We start from the raw sequence: 8,224 nt of genomic DNA, 5'->3' as shown, positions 1-8,224 counted from the left end.
GATATTCCGAGGTGAAAATAAAACTTGCGCCTTGTGCATCTGAATTTAGAGATGCATATGAATTTATAGTAGATTATCAAACAAGTTATTATCGTGTGCACACAGGAAAATAACTTATTTGCACAAGGTCCTTATCTTGTTTGCACAAGATAAAAGAGTGTCACCTTTCGAGACTTTAGGGGCTCCGTCGCAAGAAGCTTTTTTTTTTACATTCAATAAAAACAAAACAATATAAAGGAGGAGGGATAAAAACGCTAATTCAGCGTACCATTTTTATTCAGTGGCGTCTACGTAAAGATTATTATATTTCCGATATTTGTACTAGCCCATTGAAGGCAGCACAGCAGGCAGGGTTGGAGGTTCAGTCTCAGTCAGCCGAGGAGGGGGCACTGTTGTCATTCACCACGGCTGTGTGTCAAGCTGTTGTCTAGGAGAAATGGCCGGGATTAAAGGTAAGCGAATTGAACTTTTCATTTCCTCTCGAAAGCACCAAAATCCCGGAACCATTAATGTCACCGTGGCAAAAATGTGTAGGAGAGTGATGGATGCGTTTGTCATCATCAGCTAGCTAACGGCGAAGAAGTAGAGCCGCGGGGCCAGTACAGTTAGCATTAGCTCCAAACCTTGCACTCCCTTGTCTCGGTCAACCCAGTTAAATACACACCGACGTTAAGATGGTAGTTTACTGCAGCCATGACATAATGCATTATGATACCGTATTTAATGACACTCCCTCTTTTGTGGTATTATCACGTAATAGTAATCGTTAATAAGCTAATGCTAGCTGCACCTTAACTTCAGCAATTACACAGTCGCCAATTGAGATGCTGTGCTTGTTGAAACTGAGCTGCCTATTTTGATGACTGCACTGCTTTCAGAGTTTAAAATAAGCCCCTTAATTGCACAGCAAGGCTTAGATTGTTAATGTAACTGTTACACGTGAAATCAGCTGATTCATCACATGATACAATAGCTAGGGGCCCTGCTGCTGCCATGATCACATTGTTGAGGGTCTCTGCACACACACACACACACACACACACGCACACACACACACACACGCAGATTCAGAAAGAAGCTCTCTCCCCGCTCATGCTGACCCTCCCCTCTCTTCTGTCTCTCTTTCAGCTCTCATCAGCCTGTCCTTTGGAGGGGCCATCGGCCTCATGTTCCTCATGCTAGGATGTGCCCTCCCTGTGTACGAGTAAGTACTACCATCACCACCACATCCTGTGTGTGTGTGTGTGGGTGGTGTGAAGGCAAACTGTTCACACTTGGCGCTCAGATGCACCTGAGGTGATCCCATCACAGGTTTACAGCTCTAAATACAGGCGTGAATGCATGACTGGATTAATTTACTTTTGGGTTTCTGGGGCAAAAAAAATGAGCTGCTGGGTCTTTAATACTGACCTGCAAGTCAAGTCAAGCGAATTTTATTTTTATAGGCCAATATCACCAATCACAAATTTGCCTCAGGGGGCTTTACAGTCTGCAGAGCAATACAACATCCTCTGTCCTCAGACCATTGATTCGAATAAGGAAAAACTCCCAAAAAAAACCCTTTAACGGGGTAAAAAAAATGGAAAGCTAAGCTATAATACTTATTTGAATGTTTTTGAAATATGTTTGAGTCTTATTGTTCTTATCTTACCTTTTTTTTAAGTTGTATTTGTGTTAATGTTCAACTCAGTCTCACTGAATAACCAGGCTTAAATCTGATCATCATCAAAAAAGGTTTATTATTGCTATAGAATTACCAGATTTCAAATTAAAAATCAAATACCAATATTGGAATTGATGTAAAAAATGTGAGCTAGTGAGTCTTGAATGTAGAAATGTAGCTCCAGTCTCATAAAAAAAACACCTGTGAAGTTAGATAGTGTACTGAGCGCTGAACAGTGGTTATTCCTTCATCCTTGGATTCACTTGACTGCATCCTTTATCATCCCAGCATGAGAGTACTTATCCCTTACATCTGTGTCTCTCTCTCTTTCTCTCTTCGCAGCAAATACTGGCCGTTGTTCCTCCTCTTCTTCTACATCCTCTCTCCCATCCCTTACTGCATCTCGCGGAGGGTGGTCGACGACACAGACTCGGCCAGCAACGCCTGCAAAGAGCTGGCCATCTTCCTCACGACGGGCATCGTCATTTCAGCCTTCGGCCTGCCCATCGTCTTCGCAAGAGCTGAAGTAGTAAGTCACGGTAGCTTCTTACTGCGAGCTAGAGGGACGCCTCAAGTGTGACAACATAATCAAACAAAACATGACTTTTTTTCACTTTGTTCTACATACTTTACCATAAATTTACTGCAAGAAAAAATACAAAATTAAACATGAAAATCTCTTGGAAAGTGTTGGAAACTTCCTGCTATTACCATTAGCGCACACTGGAACTTCACCTCTTAAACTGTCATGTTTCATCTTGACACATCTAGAACTTGTAGAGCTCAAAATAACTTTCTGTTTACTCTGGTTGAACACACGAGAATATACCAGAATACCAGAATATTAATTCATTACAGAACCAAGACAAGATCTAAAGCTCTGTCTAATGTGAAAGGTGTTGAACGTACTGATAAACCCGCTGATGATTTTCACCCACCTCTGCCATTTCCTCCAGCTTTATGGAGCGTTTTAGTATCTTCAGCTGACTGTTTTGGTTTTTACAACTTAACTGTAAAAGTGCTCTTATCAACCTTGTGTCCACCTCTGATAAACCCACATTCACTACCTTATCGGCATCAAACGGAATAAAAAGTTAGCGACTAGCTGGTGAACATAGTGGATATTTCCTTTTAAGAGTTGGGAGAGACAAAAACAGCTAAAATGAGAATGAACATTGGACTTGTACTTGTCAAAAGACTACGAATGTTGCTCTGTATCTGCTGGATGTGTTAATAAGTTACTATTTGTAATGGATTATATTATATATCATTAACTTTAAAAGATGATAATGTGTTGTGTTGCCAAAAAATAATTTAATGCAGGTTTAAAGGGGACGTATCATGCACATTTCCAGGTGTATATTTTTATTCTGGAATATTGTTGCATGATTTACAGTTAAAAAAAACTCCTTATTTATCTTATACTGGCTCTTTATGCAGCCCCTCAGTTCAGCCTCTGTCTGAAACAGGCCGTTTTAGCTCCTGTCTCTTTAAGGCCTCCCTCCCGATGAGCCCACTCTGTTCTGATTGGTCAGCTTCAGAAAGCTTCCTCTAGCTCAGGAGGCTATGTTAAAAAAAACTATAGTAGTAGGATTTCACTTCTTTTTCTTGTCCTTTACTTGAAATGGAAACTTCTCAAATACATCCCTACATGTTTGAGCCCGAATCTGATCCGAAATATGAGGGTGGACAATGTGAAAAACCTCAGCAACAAATAACAGACGGCTGTTTATAGACATGCATTGACAAGCTGATGTCATTTCATCAGGAAAGTTTAAAAAAACCCACTTCAAACGGAGCATTGAGAGCAGGCTGAAGCTCTGGCTTTCTTCTTGCAGGGAGCATTTTTAAATATGTTCACCTCAAGTTTTGGAACTTTGACTATGTTTAACACGGACATTTTACATTATAACAGCATATAAATGACAAAAACACAAAAAGCTTGATATGTCCCCTTTAAAGGAACTTAATTAAACACAGAAGTCTAAAGATTTTCAGGGTTTCGGCTCCTCTCCAACAGGTGTAGTTCTTACTGTAAAGACAGTTAAAAGTCACAGCAGCAAATAATCTGAGGTGTCTGTTTGATTATAATGTAGTCAGATGTGCTAATTGGACATTCAAAGCCATTATGAGAGAAGAAACATCAATAAAATAATCATAAACTTATTTGTTTTCCAACACATCAGAGGAGCCGACAGGGCAGACGGATGTACTAACCGCAGCACTTGTTTAGCATTTGGCTGACGGCTGCTGTTAACATCCCGTCCTGCTGTGTGTCCTGAATATACAACCGTAGAGCAGCACACACACAGAAACCGTTCTGTAAACTGTTGACATCCACCAGATTTTTTGGCCTAAATAACGTGCCGCAGCAGGCAGCAACATTTGTTAACCTGAATTATTGATGCGTTGTTTCACAGATCGCCTGGGGAGCGTGCGCGCTCGTGCTAACGGGTAACGTAGTCATCTTCGCCACCATCCTGGGCTTCTTCCTGGTCTTCGGATCCAACGACGACTTCAGTTGGCAGCAGTGGTAAAACAGCAGAGGGAGGGGGACCTTAGTCTGAACTGTTTTTATTAGCGTTACAATTATTATTGGTATTACTGTTTGGTTCTTGTTGTTGTTATTTATATGATGACCGCCCATCCATAGACTCACACCAAACCAGTGCAATACTTTTTTTGTTTCTTTTGTTGGGTTTTTTTTTTTTTTTTTTTTTTTACCGCCTGCATCATACTGAAGTGACACGAGGTGGATGGAATATGCTGACTTTCAGTTGGATTTTTTCCTCATTTGAACTTTCGCTCTCTGACTTTTCATGTTGTGAGTTTTCTCCCATCTGTGTTTTCATTTTGAGTGTTGAAAGACGAAACCACTTGTGTTATCTGTTTAAAAAAAAAAAAAAAAAAATGTTTTAAAAAAAAAATCCAATTGAATGTCTAAGAAGATTCGATCTGATCTTAAAGGACGGTGTCAAGGTCGTCCGGCGTCCTTTTCTACCATTTAGCAGATACTCTGAAAAGATGGAAAAATAATCTCTTTTCTATGTAAGAACACAGATGGGTGTCCATTTCCAGTCTAAATGCTGAGTCAAGTGGAAATCAGCAAGAAAACTGATAGAAAAATCTGCACAATATGAGCTCGGATTTCACCACTCACCATGAGAAACAGCTGTTTCCATTTGTCACGGGACAGAAACGGTCCTGTGTTGTGTTTTTGATTTTTTTTTTGTCACAGCAAAAAGGTGAAAACTCAGCTGATGGACTGCAGATTTTTGTCCGCTTTCTGCTTGTTTAATGTTACAACGCCTAAGCTGTGAACAAATGATCAGTGTGAGTGTGTGAGAGAGTGAGAGTGTGTGTGTGTGTGAAAGTGTCAGGCTGTTGCCACCAACCCCCCCCCCCCTCACACACACACATATTTCAAACCCTGTTTCATGGGTTTTAAATCAGTTGTCTTTTCTGCAATGTGTCCTTTCTGTTTCTCATCACACAAAATAAGGAGATGCTGTTCAGGAGCAGCGTGCGAGCGTTTGTTTTCTCTCCTGAACCTGCAGGAGAGGATTCACACCGACACCCTGACCCGTCACCACAGAGATCAAATTAAACTGACTCGGTGGTTTCTCAGGTGGCAAATGGATGCAGGCTGCTTATTCACCGTGTTCTTTTTTTTTTTTTTTTTTTTTTTTTTTTTTTTTTTTGCATATGATAGCTCTTACCTCACTGTAAGTATGGGTTAGACTTGCCTCGTCAGGTCAAGAGAGCATGAAAAGCCTGCAGTAGCCGCCAGCTAGCGTAGGATTAGCTTTGAGGACAGCAGCCTTGTTGGAAAATGCGGCCAAGCTAAGACCTGGGCTACTTATATAACCGAGGCCTGTTCAAGACACTAACAGCCCTTAAGCTTTTAAACGTGACCCCTTCCAAGTAAAAGAATCCAGCGATTATGGTGGGTGTTTAGTGTTACATTTCCTCTCTAGAAGCACATTCGGTCCACATTTTGGCCAACATGCCATCGCATTTCTTCACACCAGCATTTCCAGGATAAAAAAAATAATTTATGTCCGGACTATGTGAAGGAAATTGTAGGTTGATTTGTTGCAGCTCTTGGGGGAACGACGGGGGCCCTGCAGTCAGTTAGGTGCAGCTTTCCAGTCTGCTGTCATGTTTAACTGCATTAGCCGTAGCTAAACGAGGAATTAAGCATCTGCTGCCTCGTCGCTGCGCCGCCGTGTTGAATGGAGGGTTGAGTGTTTCCTTTTTTGGATGTTGATTTTGTTGTTTGTTTGATTTCTGTGGAAGCTCAGTTTGAATATGTGCTCTCTGGGAGATGAAAAATGTGTTGTTGATGATTTTAAATGAAAGTAATTGTAATTTGTTTTATTTTTGTCCCATCATTTCATAGATAACCTATCGTAGTCCAGCCCAGAATGCACTTCCACCATGGGTTTCCACACACAGCAGATTTCCAACACGTTTAAGCAGTGATTCCCAACCTATGAGCTGGGATCCCCAAGGAGTCCTTAAGATACATCTGAAAGGTCACCAGATGATTTTAATCTGATATTGGATACTTTCACCCTCTCAGACCTCTAAAAATCCACCAAATAAGACAAATCTGAGAAGGAAACATCACTCTGTGGTCGAACTGTTGAACTCATTTCCACATTATGGCCATAACGCAACCTGTGATGAGGAGTCTTAAGTAGACACTGGTTCATTTTCAGAGGTCCCAGAGGATGAATCCTACTGACTTTGGTGATCTCTTGACTTTTCCATTGATGCCATTAGGCCAAAATTTTAATGGTTTAGCACTGCAGCTAAGGATTATATTCATTATCACTTAATCTGTTGTTTATTTTCTTGATTAATCAGTTGTGTGATCTATAAAATATCAGAAAATGGTGAAACATGTCACCAAAAGCTCAAGATGACATCCTTAGAATTTTTACTTTTTTCTAAAAAAAAAAAAAAATGACTCCAAGGGATCAATAAAGTATCAAAACAGTTGCTGATTAATTTAATAGTTGAAAACTAATTGATTAACGGTCGCAGCTCTTATCCTTTAGCCTCAGATCTTTTCTTTATAAATTATATTAAAAAAACAAAAAAAATCTGACGAGGGAACTCATGGCTCACAAAGTATTAACTGACATCTGGGTTGTTGCACTACAAACGGTCACTAACACTCTGCATGTCTCTGTTATCCGTTAGCCGACTCCTCCAGAGATCACAACCTCAGTGAAGGCGTTGATTGTATTAAAAGCACCAGAATGACGGCAGCTTTTTAGCCTCAGTTGAAAACATATTTAAGCAAGCTATTGTTCAAAACTACTGACATGATATTTGCATATTATTATTATTATTATGTAACACCACTTTGAATCTAAGTGAACATGCTCTTAACAGTAGATGAACCCACTGGTGGTGATCTGTAAGCCTGTTGTTTGACAAGCAGGGTAACTTCCATATTGTGTGAACGTCTGTACGACACTGTATGTATTTTAAGCTAAACACGTCAAAATGTTTTCTGACTTTGTTTCGTAGTCCAATGTTATCTCCTCCTCTGGTGTGTAACTGTGGGATGGGTTTTCCTCTGTGTTTCTGTTTTTAAGAGAGAGATGTTATGTTTTTTTTTTGTTTTTTTTTTTGCTCTTACAGATCTGAGAGGATGTTGTATTTATTTATTTTATAGGACGCTTCATGTCAAATGTCCCAACGCCATTTTCTATCTACAACTTTTGTGTTCAAGAGGCAGAAGTCAGCATGGTGGGGTTTTCTTTTTTTTTTTTGTTGTTGTTTTTTTTAAATAAACGCCATTTTTGAACATCCTCTCCTTTGAATGACTACGAATGCCTTCGCTTTGCTCATGAGACCACATTAGATGAGACTCAAGACTTCACAGGAAATAAGTTTATCTGATGTTATTTTGCATGCTTGTTGGTGAGCAGCACAAGAAATCGAAACATATCGGGTGTGAAAAGGTCATTTTATACATAAACTTATTGAAGATTGGTGAACTTGATGCACATGTACAGACAATTAAGTGGATGTTTTCATTTGAACTAATTATTATTTTTTTGTACAGTTGCTTCAAGTATTCAGACCCCTTCACCTTTTACACTCTTGATGGGTTTTAGACTTAATTTAAAATGCGTTAAATGTACTTTTTTGACCATAAAAAGAAGACAAAGTTTTGGGAATGTATTTAAAAAAATAAAAATAATAAAATCAATCTCAATTACATATGTACTGAAGTATTCAGCCCTTTGCTACAAGACTCCAAATTGAGCTTTTATCTTGTTTTATTATCTTTGAGATATCTGTTCTAAACATGATTTCCCTTCAAGTTACCTGATGTGGGACAGAACTAATATAATAACACAGGACTGATATTAAATAAAAAGAAGAAGAAGAAAGGACAAACAGCACCTGATTTTTTTCAAGCAGATAAACCAGATAACTCAGTAAACCTACTTCCTGGGTTTGAAACAGATCATATTGATAGTATTTACTCATTATCTTTTAAAATGACCGTTTTAATTTTTCCCATTTGAATTCACT

At 39.3% G+C, this 8,224-nt stretch overlaps 1 protein-coding gene across 2 annotated transcripts; it reads left to right on the top strand.

The window, feature by feature from the left end:
- The first annotated feature begins 336 nt into the window (after positions 1 to 336).
- leprotl1 (leptin receptor overlapping transcript like 1) lies at positions 337 to 7,492 on the top strand. Of its 2 annotated transcripts, XM_042419798.1 has the most exons (5): positions 337 to 452; positions 1,129 to 1,204; positions 2,006 to 2,192; positions 4,084 to 4,196; positions 6,066 to 7,492. In XM_042419798.1, coding segments are annotated over exons 1-5 (393 nt in total). In that variant the 5' UTR covers positions 337 to 436; the 3' UTR covers positions 6,067 to 7,492. The 2 variants fall into 2 exon arrangements, with proteins under 2 accessions (XP_042275732.1, XP_042275731.1); XM_042419797.1 differs by having other exon boundaries at positions 4,084 to 7,492.
- Positions 7,493 to 8,224: the final 732 nt, after the last annotated feature.

Source organism: Thunnus maccoyii, chromosome 8 (assembly GCF_910596095.1).
Source record: "Thunnus maccoyii chromosome 8, fThuMac1.1, whole genome shotgun sequence".
Lineage (NCBI taxonomy): Eukaryota > Metazoa > Chordata > Actinopteri > Scombriformes > Scombridae > Thunnus > Thunnus maccoyii.
The sequence above is the reverse complement of the archived record's forward strand: the minus strand, read 5'-3'. Positions and strand labels throughout refer to the sequence as shown.